Here is a 19,024-nt window from a genome sequence, read left to right as displayed (position 1 = left end):
GAAAATAAAAAAACAAGTATATGGCTTTCAACGCCAAAAGCAGTCTAAATGATTTGTGTGTCAATTAATGCTGTTTTTATTTTTAAATTGAAGTGATCTTGGAATCGTTGTTAAAAATCAAAATACTATTTTATGAGAACGTTAAGTCTGTAATGCTGTAAATCCATGAAGTAGTATGATGTTGAATTTTCAATCATGTATTTTGAAACTTTACTGTTTACTCCACTTTAAAAATGGAAATCGCCACCGAGGCAATAGAAGTTGTACTCTTCACACCGGACTTACACTGTTGTTACATGTATGCTATGTAAATGTCTTTACACAATTGTCCATTTTCTGAACGTAAGAGAAATTATAATGAAAGGCTTTGGTTTTCAATATCTCCTTGTGACACGAGTGATAATTTTTATCGGAATACATATTCTTACAAAATTAAATAGATATAAATAATATAATGATCCGACGGAAATTCCGCAGCACACATGGGAAGGGAGATAACCAGAGTAACTCTTTAGTTTGACATTCCGCGGGAAATAGATATAATACGAAACGGTGACTTATCACAAATCCATAGCTTTTCGTTAACTTTCAAAATGGCGGCGCCCATGAGAACGCCAGCCTGCAAAATCGGCCCCTCTATTTTAAACGCAGACCTTTCTGATCTAGCTTCAGAATGTCAGAGAATGATGGACAGTGGAGCAGATTATTTACACTTGGATGTGATGGACGGACAGTTTGTTCCTAACTTAACATTTGGTCACCCTGTTGTAAAATGTCTCCGTCCTAAACTTCCTGGAGTTTTCTTTGACATGCATATGATGGTACAGAAGCCCGAACAGGTGAACACTGCACAGTCCTAGACATAGACAGTAGTTGCAATTTTGTAGTTCTGACATAAAATGCGAATTTGTTTATATTGTGTTGGCTAGACCAGACTTAGAGGAGATCAGGTATTAATAATTGTACTAGCCGTAGATTGTATGACGCCTCATGTATCAACCTACAGACATATATTCTATACATTAATAAGAATCCACATTATTCAGTTTGGAAGAGAGAGAGAGATGCATTGGGAAAACGAAGCCTCTCAAGCGATCTTTTTTTTATTCAGACACGTTACCAATAATTTTTTTAGTTTTATTTTCAACAAGTCCAGAACACAAATTCCAAAATGTTAATGGGTTATCAAAATCTGTGTGTCCAACAGGAAAAAAAACATCAGTTCAGGACTCAAATATCTGAGTCACAAAAATCACTGGTTACACGTCTTAAAAAGTAATATGACTGAGAGAAAAAAAGAAAATTTTATACTGTGTTTTGTTTACTAAGTACTCAGTATCTCCCTTGTGTTTACAATATGACTGTATTATCTTGCAGTGGATTGAGGGCATGCATGATGCCGGTGCTAATCAATATACATTTCATTATGAGGCGACAGACGACCCCGCAGCTTGTATCAGAAAAATAAGAGAAACTGGAATGAAGGTATTCTTATGTTTTTACTGGTCATATCACAAGTATGTCTAGCACCGTATAAATTTGTGTACCATATTGTTTAGTCCCTACAAAACCTGTTTGCCATGCCAAGTCTTATTATATAATTTCAAAAAGCAGCTTTTTAATCTTTACCTAATTTTCAGAATACACATTGCATGGCTTAAAGTCTGAATAAGGTTTTTAATGCCAGTTTTGAAAAATACATCACTCTATAGGTTACTGATGCATATATATGGTACCAGTGTCCTTTTATTGTTAAAATTGTCAGAAAAAGGAATTTTGGCTTTATAAAAAAATCTGCTTTCTGATATGTTTTGGACTCTTTTCGATAATAATATTTATTTTGCTGAAATTGAAATACAGTAATAACAGGTAGCTTTGAAAACAAAGTACACCATAGACAGGGATATCAATTGACAATAAACAAAGCGTATATATTTGTTTCATTTTAGATTGACAATCATTTACAAGGCAAGCAATGTTCTGCAACAGCTCTTGTTAAGGTGCTGTTCACCAGTGAAATCCTGCCCATGTAATCATGCATTAAAAGCATGGTTCCCTCTGGTAACTTTATTGTCTGTCTGGAAACATGATTCCTCTGTTAACTTTATGGTCTGTCTGGAAACATGGTTCCCTCTGGTAAATATGGTATCAACATGGTTCCCTCTGGTAAATACGGTGTCTGTCTGGAAACATGGTTCCCTCTGGTAAATATGGTGTCTGTCTGGAAACATGGTTCCTTCTGGTAAATATGGTGTCTGTCTGGAAACATTGTTCCCTCTGGTAAATATGGTGTCTGTCTGGAAACGTGGTTCCTTCTGGTAAATATGGTGTCTGTCTGGAAACATTGTTCCCTCTGGTAAATATGGTGTCTGTCTGGAAACTTGGTTCCTTCTGGTAAATATGGTGTCTGTCTGGAAACGTGGTTCCTTCTGGTAAATATGGTGTCTGTCTGGAAACGTGGTTCCTTCTGGTAAATATGCCTGTCAGTCCATCTGTCTGTTCATTCATGCATTTGTCTGTTTACCACAAACTACCCCATATATGTTTTATATGTATTGCTTACATTGATAAAGGAATAAATCTGTTTTTTTAGGCTGGAATTGGTATAAAACCAAACACTCCTGTAGACGTCCTTGTTCCCCTGGTTGATTTAGTGGATATGGTCCTTGTCATGACGGTAGAACCAGGTTTCGGTGGACAAAAGTTTATGCAAGATATGATGCCAAAGGTAAAAAAGGGATATTAAATGCTTCAATGGATTGAAAATATCATGTGACAGCTTGGTTCTGCATTAACCTCAGAAAGTTAAAATCTTTTAAAGTATGAGGGCCAAGTGTTCATACCGCCAACTTAGTTCCAAGTGTTTTGTCTTTGAATGTAATGTTGTGGAATTGATATCCACATCCACATACATATACACATGATTTACTGTGTTTACAAATTCAGGTCTTGTTTAGGCTCATTTAGTTGGAGTAAATGAACACATAATTTTTTTTAGGCAATGTATGTAACATCTTGATATACAATTTCATACTAAAAGTATAGAATTCAGATATAACTGGAAAAATTCTAAAGTAGTGATATTTTGATAGTAGATATTAATTCTTTTACTGTCCTGATGTAAGAGATATTCTAGTGTTGTTCTTCTTTCATAAAAATTGTACATCTGAAGAATATGACCTTATATTTATGGGATATTTGACCTTGATGTTGCAATACTTTTTGAAACAAGTGAAAATAAGGGTTGATGCTTTTGTATCTACTCATTGTCATAAAATCTACATTATTTTATTCAGAGATTTGATTGACCTTGTAGGTACAGTTTTTGAGAGATAATTTTAGAGATGTTGATATAGAAGTTGATGGTGGAGTTGGTCCCGGTACCATTCAACACTGTGCAGAGGTAAATTGTCATCATACCAGAAAGACTAGCAGACTATTGTCACAATATTAATAATGAAAAAAACATTGTTCTGTGTGACAGAAACATCTGTTACTTTCTACACGGTCTAGGTACTGCTTCCACTTGTCCCCAAATAAATTGATATCTTTGCAACAGTTATTTAGGTAACAAAGCTTAGTCACAACCAACCCATGTGTAACAATATACTTAACTTTTTTTTATCATAGTTAATCCCTGACTTACAAGGGATACATAAGGCTTAATGAAGATAACAACATTGCCCTCAAAACATGGTAGAGGACACATCAGTTAAGTAATAATATCGGCCTTAAAACATGGTAAATGACATATCAGTTAGGTAACAATACTGCCCACAAAACATGGTAGAGGGCATATCAGTTAAGTAGCAACACTGCCCACAAATCATTGTAGAGGATACAAAATGCATAAGGGAGTTCTTTGCCAACCTTTGATATAACTGATCTAAAGAGAATAAAATTTGCTAATGATAGTACAGTGTTTACATATTTTTTATGGTAAAAGTGAATATATATTTTCTTTATTTAGGCTGGTGCCAATATGATTGTGTCCGGAAGTGCTATAGTGAAGAGTGATAATCCAAGGGAGACAATGCAACATATGAGGAATATTGTGGACGATTCTATACAGAAATCTCTTCTGGAAAGATGATTTTATTATTGTTGCAAATCAGTGTAAAGATGAGTTCAGGAACAAATATTTTTTTAAGGAAATGAATTGTCTTGAGAGAAATATCAAATATCATAAAATCTATATAAACTGAACATTGATTAAATTTGTTTTTTTTTAATTGGTTATATGATACCAACATCTTTTCATTCAGGAATTTGTGTATATATGATATGAAATATATAAACTATTGTTTTCTATCAATACTATTTTAACAAAATGGACACACATTAGTCTAATACTTGTCAAAAAATATCCCCCATTCCAGTGTTAAAAAGATATTTTGTGCACATTTTAACTTAGATTGGGCTCTTTTTAGTTGTATTTAGTCCATGTACTGGTACAGTGGTATCTAGGGGTGTTTTCTGTATTTAGTCCATGTACTGGTACAGTGGTATCTAGGGGTGTTTTCTGTATTTAGTCCATGTACTGGTACAGTGGTATCTAGGGGTGTTTTCTGTATTCGGTCCATGTACTGGTACAGTGGTATCTAGGGGTGTTTTCTGTATTCAGTCCATGTACTGGTACAGTGGTATCTAGGGGTGTTTTCTGTATTCAGTCCATGTACTGGTACAGTGGTATCTAGGGGTGTTTTCTGTATTCCGTCCATGTACTGGTACAGTGGTATCTAGGGGTGTTTTCTGTATTCGGTCCATGTACTGGTACAGTGGTATCTAGGGGTGTTTTCTGTATTCAGTCCATGTACTGGTACAGTGGTATCTAGGGGTGTTTTCTGTATTCAGTCCATGTACTGGTACAGTGGTATCTAGGGGTGTTTTCTGTATTCAGTAGAATTTTATACCATTCATTGATGTAATTCTGAAGTGAGTCATTTTAATACCACACTCTATTGATATGATACATCATACTTATGTAGAGGGTTTCAGGGCTGAATCTCAATGTAGCACATGGTATGTTTTCTTGAAACATTTTCCATCTATTTATTATTTAAGGTATAATCAGGAGTAAGGATATTGGTTTAGAGTAGAGAATGTTTAGAGTAGAGTGTATATCGGTTAGGGTGTATTCAGGGTAGAGTTTATTAAGGGTAAGTCATATATGTATTAGGAAGGGTATATTTAGTTTATTGAGGTCAAGGCGTATTTAGAGTTGAATGTTAAAAAGTATTCAGGGTAGAGTTTATTAAGGGTAAGTCATATATGTATTAGGAAGGGTATATTTAAGTTAGAGTATATCACTTAATTAGAAATATTGGTATATAAGGGGTTTTTATCAGGGTAAAAATAGGAGTACCTGGATGTTGTCCCACTTTTCTCAGAAGCATGCTCTGGTGAAGGGGAATCAATTTTGAGTGAACAGTCAGTTTCAGCCTTCAGGGGTGGAAGGGGCAAGGCCCAATAGTGGAAATAGAGCAAATTCTGACCATCATTGTGATTTGTTACCCAGGCTGTACAGGTACCCATCATTGTGATTGTTAATCAAAACAAAAACCTCATTCTGTCATGGGTTTATGTCAGAATGTGTACAGTCTGACTTCTTTTCACTTTCCACTTACAGAAATATCTTCTTCAGATTGCTAGATATTTCAAAGAATGGAAAAATGAGTTATGGTTGTAGTTTCCACAGGTTATAACTGATATCTGTACATGTGTTCCTGTAAGGTTATGTTTTATTTGACTGTGTCGCTGTAAAATAATTCTGCCAAGATTATCTCCCCTTGTTTACATTATATCTCATTACTTGCCTTGGATTTTAAAGCGTAGTTCAAAAAATTTAACTGCCAAAAACATATCGATCATATCAATATGACATTTTTATTTTTTATCTAAAGAAATCCAGGCAATACTATTAAGAAAACTATATGTTGAATATTTTTAAGTGTGCACATTCTTTGTTTGTTTTTGTTTTGTTTTTTGGGTTTTCGCAAGTGTTGATTGTCTAGCAGATCAAAAGCAGATGAATTCAAAGTGTAACTGTGATTCGTACTTAGTAGTTTATTGTTGTTTGTCCAGATTTCTAAGTGAGTTTTCTCATGTGATATTGATTGTAAAGATGAATAAATCTTGTATAAAATGGTAATCACGTATGAATAGCATTCTTCCTGTAACAATGCTGATTATGTAGAAATTGTTCTTATTGGCTGCTTTCTGGTACTTAATTGTTTTGTATGGTTAATATGGTGATAACTAGATTTCAAACCTGGTTTAGTTACATTTTCCTATGATGAAGTATTTTGAGGAGAGTGATGAATTATATCTCACTCAATACTACAACATATAAGAGTGAGTTTGTGTTGACTTATAGAAACTTGAAACTTTCATACCCTTGGAGGTGACACTGGGGGATCTGAACTGGAGGAGAGAGAAACTTAAGTCAGCAAATTATTTTTTCCAAAGAGTAGGGATCTCCATAACTCACTAACAAGGGGGTTAATGATAATATTTTCTCTTACCCCACTTATGTTATTAAGTGTACATATGTGTTCTTGTTGTTCTAATGCTTCACATCATTGATTTGACATTAACTCAACCTTAGACGGAGACAAGGAAATCTCGCACTGGTGAAAAGTGTGGATATATTTGTCCAGGTTAAGGGAAAGAACAGTCAAGGATAACTTCGCAGAGACAGGAAGTCAAGGATAATGAAAGTTCTGAAATATTACACGGATATACATAGTCAGAAATAAACAATATACTCGGATACATTATTAGTTTTTTTATAATAGCGACTTAATCATTATGATGAGATCAAAGATATATTGCCTTAGTGACTCCCCATGGATGACAGATCACACAAATAAAATTGAAAGTGATATCGAAAAGGTCCATTTTACCTGTCCTTAGTGATGCCTTCCTACATACTATTGGACATAGTTTTTCTACTGAAAATCTACTACTGAGAATTTCACTTAAGTCCTATATCATTTTCTATTGAGCATCCAAGGAAACAAAATGGATTTACAGTAGGATTAATACATAAAATTTTGTCAGTTTAGACTTGGAGAAGAAATCTATTATAATGGCACAATAGTTACTAGTAAGCATTTATCATTAATTAATGTAAATTGATTTTTTTACTGATTTGTATTACATGGCATATTATGGTAAGGTTAAATATTTCTGTAATATTGTGTTGATAATAACTTGAAAAACCGTGTCTTAGCACAAACGTATATTACTCTGTCCTAACACAAATTTGTATTACTATATCCTGACACAAACTTGTCTGATATCTTGTAAGTATTTATTTCTTTGACAAAAAGAACCTACAACCAGACGATTATTAGAAACTGATAAAAATGATGGATATTTTACAGTATGGTGCCAATTTTGAAAATATTGATGTTATAGAACAACAGCGTATTTGTGCTTGTAATTTGTATGTACAAGGTAATATTTTTTGTAAAGAGTTTGACTCAAACATTATGATCTGAAAGTTTTGTTCCACAAAATACTTCTGTTCTGTATTTGTCCGTTGATATGTTTGATTCTTATTTTGTCCTGAAACATGACAAAAACGAATTTCCTAGGAATAAAATAATGATTTAAACTAATGTTTAATGAATGTCTGAATGTTTTACATAACTCATACCGAGATATCAACCACAGGTGCCTGTGGAAGATACCCTCACACCAAGATATCAACCACAGGTGCCTGTGGAAGACGCCCTCATACCGAGATATCAACCACAGGTGCCTGTGGAAGACGCCCTCATACCGAGATATCAACCACAGGTGCCTGTGGAAGACGCCCTCATACCGAGATATCAACCACAGGTGCCTGTGGAAGACGCCCTCACGTACACCATATACATCGTAGTATATGTTGTGAATTGAACACTACTCTGAATATGATTGGTTATGATTATATATTTAACAGTTCGTAGAATTGTTACTATAAAATTTGTGATGGTGCAAGACTTTTCCAAATGGATTCCTTAGTTTATTATCTTGATAACTTATTATGTGTATACCATCTGGAGTATTGTTTAACGTAATATTTTGTGTATTTCAACCAGGAACAACTGTTAATGTAATATTTCATGTATACCAACCAGGAACACAGCCATTTGTTGTAAAATTGGGCTTTAGACAAGCCTTCAGACTGTGATATCATTAATACCCAACGTGACCCAGGATAGGCTGACGACTGAAAATTATGTCTCATCAATGATTGTCATCAAGACATAAAACAAATGACATCATCTGTAATTAATTTATTTTAAAAAAAACTGACAGGAAGAGGGGTAGTCGAGTACTCGTGTTACAGAACACAGTTATCATGGAAGTCATCCAACTAATGTGGTCCTCAATAGTAGGCTATTTATGTTTTATTATAAGATAAACAACATTTTCATAACATATGGAATATGAAAAGATGAAATAAAGAATTTGTTGGTTATCGTTTTCAGTTAAAATCCATAAATATTGCTTTTGATGTTTCAACTTTTCTTAAATAAAAACACTTTTAGTAAGAGACAGCAGATGAAAGTATAACCATCCTTAGATGTAACATCTGAAAGACACATACAACTTGGTTGTAAACACTTCAGTCAATATTAGTGTCATGGTTAATGAATCAATTCCGTTCTAATCAAGTTTACACGCTAAAGGGAAATCTGATGCGAAATATACTGTAGACTGGAGAACACTAGAAGTATACTATAGACTGGAGAACAACTAGATATATTCCTCATATACAACATATACATCGTAGTATATGTTGTTAATTGAACATTACTCTGAATACGATTGGTTACGATTATATATTTAACAGTTCGTATAATTGTTACTATAAAATTTGTAATGTAATTTTCTAAATGGATTCCTAAGTGTATTATCTTGATAACTTATTTTGTGTATACCATCTGGAGTAACGTTTAACGTAATATTTTGTGTATTTAAACCAGGAACAACTGTTAATGTAATGTTTCATGTATACCAACCAGGAACACAGCCATTTGTTGTAAAATTGGGCATTAGACAAGCCTTCAGACTGTGATATCATTAATACCCAACGTGACTCAGGATAGGCTGACGACTGAAAATTATGTCTCATCAATGATTGTCATCAAGACATAAAACAAATGGCATCATCTGTAATTAATTTATTAAAAAAAACTGACAGGAAGAGGGGTAGTCGAGTACTCGTGTTATAGAACAGAGTTATCATGGAAGTCATCCAACTAATGTGGTCCTCAATAGTAGGCTATTTATGTTTTATTATCAGATAAACAACATTTTCATAACATATGGAATATGAAAAGATGAAATAAAGAATTTGTTGGTTATCGTTTTCAGTTAAAATCCATAAATATTGCTTTTGATGTCTCAACTTTTCTTAAATAAAAACACATTTGGTAAGAGACAGCAGATGAAAGTATAACCATCCTTAGATGTAACATCTGAAAGACACATACAACTTGGTTGTAAACACTTCAGTCAATATTAGTGTCATGGTTAATGAATCAATTCCGTTCTAATCAAGTTTACACGCTAAAGGGAAATCTGATGCGAAATATACTATAGACTGGAGAACAACTAGAAGTATACTATAGACATTGAACAACTAGAAGTATACTATAGACATTGAACAACTAGAAGTATACTATAGACTGGAGAACACTAGAAGTATACTATAGACATTGAACAACTAGAAATATACTCTAGACTGGAGAACAACTAACAGTATACTCTAGACATTGAACAACTAAAGTATACTCTAGACTGAAGAACAACTATAAGTATACTATAGACATTGAACAACTAGAAATATACTATAGACTGGAAAACAACTAGAAGTATACTCTAGACTGGAGAACAACTGGAAGTATACTCTAGACTGGAGAACAACTAGAAGTATACTCTAGACATTGAACAACTAGAAGTATACTCTAGACTGGAGAACAACTAGAAGTATACTCTAGACTGGAGAACAACTAGATATATTCTCTAGACTGGAGAACAACTAGAAGTATACTCTAGACTGGAGAACAACTAGAAGTATACTATAGACATTGAACAACTAGAAGTATACTCTAGACTGGAGAACAACTAGAAGTATACTCTAGACTGGAGAACAACTAGAAGTATACTATAGACTGGAGAACAACTAGAAATATACTCTAGACTGGAGAACAACTAGATATATTCTCTAGACTGGAGAACAACTGGAAGTTTACTCTAGACTGGAAAACAACTAGAAATATACTATAGACATTGAACAACTAGAAATATACTATAGACTGGAGAACAACTAGAAATATACTCTAGACTCGAGAACAACTTGAAGTATACTATAGACTGGAAAACAACAAGAAGTATACTCTAGACTCGAGAACAACTAGAAGTATACTCTAGACTGGAGAACTGCTTATCAACCCGATCCTGTTAGATAAGTCTTAGGGACCCTGCGTAAACGTCCCATGCCTGGTCCGCAAGTGTTATATGGCACACATTATACTGACCAAAGGTCGAGAATACGTGCCAAGTCCCTGTGAGATAAGATTTTTTGCAATCTAGTTGTTACATAGGTCAACATCGATAATGGTTTCTGTGTTGTGGCTTGTTTGTGCAACACTCGTTGTGCAAGGTAAAGTTGTTATTTCACTCTGTATTTCTTATCAGGTTGTTTGAAGCCAAAGTTACATATATAAGTATCTTTTAATCGAAACAAGCAATATGATATTTTCTCAAATTTCTTCATCTATAATCATGTTTTGATAACGAAATTCTGATAAGCGACGTCTAAATGAGAAAATTGAAAATTTGATCACATGATTTTAATTGTCAGTAACCCTTGGGTGTCCAAACGGCTGGGAAACGTTTGATGGCTCCTGTTACTTCGTGTCCGACATCAGGGAAGATTGGCCAACAGCATCGGTACATTACTCATTAATTATGTTATCACTAGTATAAGTAGCTCGGTACATTACCCAGTAATTATGTTATCACTAGTATAAGTAGGTCGATACAATACCAATTAATTATGTTATCACTAGTGTAAGTAGGTCGGTACATTACCTAGTAATTATGTTATCACTAGTATAAGTATGTCAATACATTACCCAGTAATTATGTTATCACTAGTATAAGTAGCTCGATACATTACCCATTAATTATGTTATCACTAGTATAAGTATGCTCGGTACATTACCTAGTATAAGTAAGTATACAGTTAATTATGTTATCACTAGTATAAGTATGTCAATACATTACATATTAATTATGTTATCACTAGTATAAGTAGATCTGTACATTACATATTAATTATGTTATCACTAGTATAAGTAGATCTGTACATTACATAGCTTGCCACTAGTACATACATTACCCAGTATAAGTAATTATGTTATCACTAGTATAAGTATGTCAATAAGTAGATCTGTACATTACATATTAATTATGTTGCCACTAGTATAAGTACCCATACATTACCCATTAATTATGTTATCACTAGTATAAGTAGATCTGTACATTACATATACATTACCATTACAATTAATTATGTTATCACTAGTATAAGTAGAATACATGTACATTACATATTAATTATGTTATCACTAGTATAAGTAGTCAATACATTACCCATTAATTATGTTATCTATAAGTATGTCAATACATTACATATTAATTATGTTATCACTAGTATAATCAAGTATATGTACATACTCCATTAATTATGTTACTGGATTACATATTAATTATGTTACATTACATATTAATTATGTTATCACTAGTATAAGTATGTCAATACATTACACATTAATTATGTTATCATCACTAGTATAAATACATTACATATACATTATATATTAATTATGTTATCACTAGTATAAAGTAGATCTGTACATTACATATTAATTATGTTATCACTAGTATAAGTAGATCTGTACATTACATATTAATTATGTTATCACTAGTATAAGTAGCTCGGTACATTACCCATTAATTATGTTATCACTAGTATAAGTAGATCTGTACATTACATATTAATTATGTTGCCACTAGTATAAGTAGCTCGATACATTACCCATTAATTATGTTATCACTAGTATAAGTATGTCAATACATTACCCAGTAATTATGTTATCACTAGTATAAGTATGTCAATACATTACCCATTAATTATGTTATCACTAGTAGAAGTAGCTCGGTACATTACCCAGTAATTATGTTATCACTAGTATAAGTATGTCAATACATTACCCAGTAATTATGTTATTATGTTACCACTAGTATAAGTATGTCAATACATTACCAATTAATTATGTTGCCACTAGTATAAGTATGTCAATACATTACCTATTAATTATGTTACCACTAGTATAAGTATGTCAATACATTACATATTAATTATGTTGCCACTAGTATAAGTATGTCAATACATTACCCATTAATTATGTTATCACCAGTATAAGTATGTCAATACATTACATATTAATTATGTTATCACTAGTATAAGTAGATCTGTACATTACATATTAATTATGTTATCACTAGTATAAGTAGGTCAATACATTAAACATAAATTATGTTATCATTAGTATAAGTATGTCAATACATTACATATTAATTATGTTATCACTAGTATAAGTATGTCAATACATTACCCATTAATTATGTTATCACTAGTATAAGTAGCTCGGTACATTACCCAGTAATTATGTTATCACTAGTATAAGTAGCTCGGTACATTACCCATTAATTATGTTATCACTAGTATAAGTAGCTCGGTACATTACCCAGTAATTATGTTATCACTAGTATAAGTAGCTCGGTACATTACCCAGTAATTATGTTATTACTAGTATAAGTAGCTCGGTACATTACCCATTAATTATGTTATCACTAGTATAAGTAGATCTGTACATTACATATTAATTATGTTATCACTAGTATAAGTATGTCAATACATTACAAATTAATTATATTATCACTAGTATAAGTAGCTCGGTGCATTACCAATTGATTATATTATCACTAGTATAAGTAGATCTGTACATTACATATTAATTATGTTATCACTAGTATAAGTATGTCAATACATTACCAATTAATTATGTTACCACTAGTATAAGTATGTCAATACATTACATATTAATTATGTTATCACTAGTATAAGTAGCTCGGTTCATACCCATTAATCATGTTGCCACTAGTATAAGTAGCTCGATACATTACCCATTAATTATGTTGCCACTAGTATAAGTAGATCTGTACATTACCCATTAATTATGTTATCAGTACTACAAGAAAAATCGAATTAATAACGTTTTCAGCCATTTTGATAAGCGTATAAATCGGTATTATGATCAGTAATAATAATGTTTAACTTATTAATCAAAATGTTGAGAAAAATTACTAGTAGTTGTATCAAGATATATGTTTTTAAAAAATGCTTGTTTGATAATTGGTAGTTCAACGAGACAGACAAAATGCTTACACATTTAATAAACATTTGATTCATGATAACCTTATAATAATGGAAATAATCCGACCCCAACTTGTCCATATCAATTAAAATATTCACACAAATTATTTACTTTATATATTATAGATCGAAGAACTTCATAATATCATTTTCCATCCAAGCGCTACATAATTACCTTAATTACCTACATGATATATTGTAAACAAGAATCACTGATTGGACATCCCTACCCGTTTTGATTTCAAGACGTAAGGAACCACATCTAAATTGTTTTTCGCAGAAATTTAGCGTGAACACATTTAACATAATTATTGGCGGCTTGCTCAAACTTAAATATACTCTGTATGTACGTAATTTGTTACCAATAAAATACAAAACAAAACGATACAATACAATACAAAACAATACAATACAAAACGATACGATTCAATACAATACGATACAATACAATACAATACAAAGCGATATAATACAATACCATACAATACAAAACGATACGATACAATACAATATGATACAATACAATATAATACAATACGATACAATACAACACAATACAATGCAATACAATAATGTTTTATTGCAGTGTCACACATAATAGTTTACAATAAAGCGCATTAAAATATTGCGACACATAATGATGTCCAGCCGGATTCGAGACACTTTTAAAAGTCCATGGTTATCAAAATAAAAGACGTATTTTACGTTATACATATATCAGTTAAAATTACATTTTAAAAAAGAACGTCTACGCCTCATCATGAGATAAATTGATTTTGATAAAAGATATTAAATATCTTCAGTTTGTAAAATACACAAAAAATATCTTTATTACTTAAAGTGTCAAATTCATTGCGTAACATACTGGCTTTTTCAAAGACTGGAATTCGAAAATCGTTTTACCATATATATTATTAACATCACGTTTTTGATTTTCCGTTATACATTGATAGGGTGCTATATTTGGAGTAACTACACCATTTAATCTTTTTATCTTTGAAGACACCAACAACACTAAAGTTCCAGGGCTTTCTAAGATACGTGACAACTTATGAACTGACTGCAGTATTCTATTCACAATTCTCATTACGTAAAAATAATAATAACAATAAAACAATAAAAAAAAACTCGGACTAACTTCACACGAATACCACCCCATATTACCACGGAGAGCAGTATTGCTTCCATTTTCAGCAGCTCCAAGGAAATATCTACAGACCTTACTTTGAACTATGTCCACTTCTCTATATTTATTAAGTCCCCAAAATTCCAACACCCGAAAATAACAGTTCCATCAGAGAAGTATGTTATTGAGAGTAAACTACATAATTTTGTTGATTATATTTCTACTATCCCATCATACCATTATGGTCATCCATAAAAAAATTAAATTGTAAAAAAATCAGTACACGTCGTTCATTATCCTAATGACTTTAATTTTGTGTCTACTCATACTCTAATCGGTTTTATGAATCTTACTTATCTCTTGAAATAAATGAAGTTAATTGACCCCATGTAGATACGTATATTGCTGCCTCTACAATATTATGATTATTTGTTTGTTGTTTGTGTTTATTTTGCCATTGTTTACTATAACATACATTACTATATATTTCATCATCAGGAAATTGCGGACATTGATAAAAGTGTTAAAATTGTAAAGAAAAAAAATGTGTAATTTCCCCTACTAACTATGATTACTCTTTTTTATATGCTATTATATATTTTTATTTTAATTCAATATTGTACTGTCAATTAGTTATTACTGACGGTTACTATGGATCTATAAAGTCTGAGAGTGTAAAAGTGTGTCTCATGAGTAAATGGAAATAAAAGAGTGTGTATGAATGAATGGTAACATACTCACAAATATATCATACCTATATAATTATATGCAAAATATATAATGTATATATTAAACCACCAATATTGAAGGTTTGTATAGGTCTATTAAGTCATCTAAATTTTTATACAATGAAATTAGTTGAAATGAAACAGATTCTTGAATTTTTGAATGATTGAAAGAGCGCACAGCAATGATTTCTTGGTCGTTTTTATTTTCTTATGACAATTTGTAAATTGAATAGAATATAAAAAATAATCATGATTATGACTTGGTTATCGTTTTCGAGGTTTTGGTTGGGGGTGTTGTTACTTCCAGGCTGATTTTAAGAATTTGTTAACAATTTCAGTCAACATGTGGATTGTATCATGCCCATCTTGCTGAAATTGAAAGCGCAAGGGAGGACACTTTTCTTAAACAAATAATCTCGAAATATCATGGTAAGGTGCTGTTTTTTAAATCACTGTTTATAGGCCTTTAATATATCAAGCTGACCTTTCAGCCCATTTAGCGAGTGAGAATTTCAAATGGAGAAAATGAAAGTTGTACATAAATTTGTGCTAAAAATAAGGAATTACGAGCAAACATACCTCAAAACTCCAAATCACTCAAAATATGAACAAAGGAAATATATATCATATGTGATAAAAAGCACGTCAAGACATGATTTCTAACCAACATGTGAAATTTAAGATCAGGTACCTATAAAAAAACACGTGAAGAATAAGAAAAGATTACGAAAAAACACGTGAAATGAACAATAAAAACAGGTTTCATAAAAAAAACACCTGAAGACATAATTTCTAAACATGAACCATAAGATAAAGTACCTATAATAAAGAAAACGTGAAGAATGAGAAAAGATTACGAAAAAACACGAGAAAAAGACCAGGTTTTCTAAAAACAAGAAGAATAGATAACAGATCTCATAATAAAAAATATACGTGAAGAATAGAACCAGGTTTCTTAAAAGAAAAAAAAAACCGCATGAAAATTAGAATAAAGTTACCTAGAAAGGACCTGTGGAATAAGACCAGGATTCTTATAGAAGAAAAGACAGATAAATGATAGAGCAGGTGACCTAGATAAACGTGAAAGATAAGCACCAGATTTTCTTTTTGAAAACGTGAAGAATCAGGCAAGGTTCCACAAGACAAACCGTGAAGAATAAGAAGAGGTTTCATTTTTTAAAATATGTTAAGAATAGGACAAAGTTACCTTTAAAATGCACTAGGTTTTCTAAAATGCGCTCGATGAATAAGACCGTAATTCGTTACGTTAAGGTTAAGTTGATGACAACTGCCATAATCAACCAGATCAACTGGAATAATGTCGTGGTTTCATAACAGACGACGACAACTAAATCACTAGGCATGCTAACGAGCATCAAACAATCATATAGTGAAATTATATCAATCTTCCATTATCTTCATCATTATTTTTTTTTCTTATCGTCAGTTGTTAACAAAAAGTAAATTATATACAAATTCAAAACAATACAAAACTCTACATGTGCCCATGATGTCTTTGTGATAGACTGACAATCAATTCATTATTCTTTTCTGAGTCGTTTTATTTCTGTAGATGGCCACTCGAATGATGCTGAATATTGGTTAGGCGGGGCGGACATATTTGTGGAAGGTGACTGGCGATGGGTATACTCTGACCAGCTTTTCAGCTACACAAACTGGTACCCAGGCGAACCAAACAGCTACCATAACCAACAAGAAGATTGTTTGATTGTTGCAATAAGGCAAAATCGAGAGTATCGATGGGATGATCGACCGTGCAAAGAACAAAATAACTTCATTTGTGAGATCGGGTAAGTCTGCATTAAGGCGAAGAAGCATATTTAAAAACTGGAGATTCCTTAAATGTTGATAGTGCTTTCAACGTTTTTATGTGTTAATTTTGCCGAATGTTTCAAACCAGCCATAGTGATATTACAGGAATATCGAAAATTCAGGACAATTTCAATAAACGGTCTTTACACGATATTTTTTGAGCATTTTAGAATACCAAAGAAAGATTCCATCAAAAGAAAAAAACAATAAGAAATTTAAAAAAATAAACAAATGACTAACATAACAGTAAAATAGATAATGATATTCTGTCCTGTTAGTGATGCTTGTTAATTGTTCAAAGAAGGATAAAAGGGTGACCTAAAGCCTTGCTTGACATCGTTAAACAATCTCTTAATTCAAATAATACAAATGTGTCATTAACAAGGATACCAGTATTAAATTTAATTGATACATTCACAGTTAGCTTATTTTTGAAATTACAACCTCGTTTGTGAAGAGTCTCTCCAAATCACTTATGCACCAGTACATGAATTTCTTTACTTTCAGTGACAGTTCTGGAGCAATCGTGATTGGCTGAGCGTGACTGAACCTGCAACTGGTGCCGTTACTCAATAATAATGTAGTAACTTGTTGGAAATAAACATTAGATAATAATACAATATTCCAGTTTTAACTTTTCTATAGTCTTATCCACTTCCCCTGTTCTATATAGGTGGTCCTCAGAAGAACCCATTATATGTTACGTTATTGATAATTAAACAATTATATAGTCATATGAAGTTTAAATCCTAAGCTTCATTATAAATCCGAATTATTCTGATGTTTTACAGGATCGATTTTTATACCGGTCTATAGTCAATCAACGGAAGAGCCCTGTCCCTATGTGAAGCGAGGGAAATAAAGCGACACGCGCCTGGGTCGGCATTCAAATGATAATTGTGGAAGGAAATCGTCATTTTCACATGCATATCACACATGAGTCGAAAAATCTGCTCTTTATCTACAATTCATGTATTTTAAATTAGGACTTGTCTCATAACACGAAAAACGTCACCTCTGTTATCCTGTATTTATTTCAGAAATGTCCGGAACAAGTGTCTGTGATATATGGATCAATCCGGTACGTGTTACTGTAGGGTATTTAGTATAACCCTGGGCGTTAGCTCTTCTGTCGTGGAGGTTAATAAAAACAGTTGTAACACCTGGACGACATTTCTTATGAGTTGATTGTTCCACGTGGGTAGCAAACAAGATATTATAGTGGCGACGAGGCACGGAACTTGTGGTAAGATCGACTCTGTGTTTTGAAAGAAAGCACCATGGCGAAAATAGGCCGTATCGGCGAGTTCGCAGAGGGCAAAGAGGATTTCAGTTATTACGTTGAGAGACTGGAACAGTTTTTTGCCGCAAATGATACAGCTGACGTTAAACGGGTCCCTGTGTTTCTAGCGGTAGTAGGTCCGCAAACATATGCTTTGCTTAGGAACATTCTCACCCCAGAGCTGCCCAGTACCAAATCGTATGAGGAGTTGAAGGCAGCACTAACTAGACATTATTCCCCCAAACCACTCGTGATAGGAGAACGGTTTAAATTTCACAATCGTAAACAGAGGGAGGGGGAATCAGTTTCTGATTATGTAGTCAGCCTAAAGAAGTTGGCAAAGTATTGTAAGTTCAGGGACTTCCTTAATCAGGCCTTGAGGGACAGACTAGTATGCGGATTACGGAGTGAGGTCATACAAAAGAAACTGTTGGCCGAGAAAGACTTGGACCTAGCCAGGGCTAATGAAATCGCGTTAGCCATGGAGATGGCGATAAAGAACACTGAGGTAATGTCGCAGCCGGCCATTGGTTCAGTCAATGTTGTGAACA

At 32.8% G+C, this 19,024-nt stretch overlaps 2 protein-coding genes across 2 annotated transcripts; both read left to right on the top strand.

The window, feature by feature from the left end:
• Positions 1-593: 593 nt before the first annotated feature.
• Positions 594-4,738, top strand: LOC132558661 (ribulose-phosphate 3-epimerase-like). The gene is made up of 5 exons (XM_060223256.1): positions 594-839; positions 1,378-1,485; positions 2,594-2,728; positions 3,317-3,403; positions 3,971-4,738. The coding sequence occupies exons 1-5, from the start codon at positions 594-596 to the stop codon at positions 4,091-4,093; spliced, it is 699 nt and encodes a 232-aa protein (XP_060079239.1). The 3' UTR covers positions 4,094-4,738.
• Positions 4,739-10,617: 5,879 nt separating this feature from the next.
• On the top strand, positions 10,618-17,729 carry LOC132558667 (perlucin-like protein). The gene is made up of 5 exons (XM_060223263.1): positions 10,618-10,663; positions 10,865-10,953; positions 15,697-15,787; positions 16,932-17,169; positions 17,699-17,729. The coding sequence occupies exons 1-5, from the start codon at positions 10,618-10,620 to the stop codon at positions 17,727-17,729; spliced, it is 495 nt and encodes a 164-aa protein (XP_060079246.1).
• Positions 17,730-19,024: the final 1,295 nt, after the last annotated feature.

This window comes from Ylistrum balloti, unplaced genomic scaffold (genome assembly GCF_031769215.1).
Source record: "Ylistrum balloti isolate Yb309-2 unplaced genomic scaffold, AGI_CSIRO_Ybal_v1 Utg370808, whole genome shotgun sequence".
In the NCBI taxonomy this organism is placed as follows: domain Eukaryota; kingdom Metazoa; phylum Mollusca; class Bivalvia; order Pectinida; family Pectinidae; genus Ylistrum; species Ylistrum balloti.
This window is presented reverse-complemented; position numbering and strand designations above follow the sequence as displayed.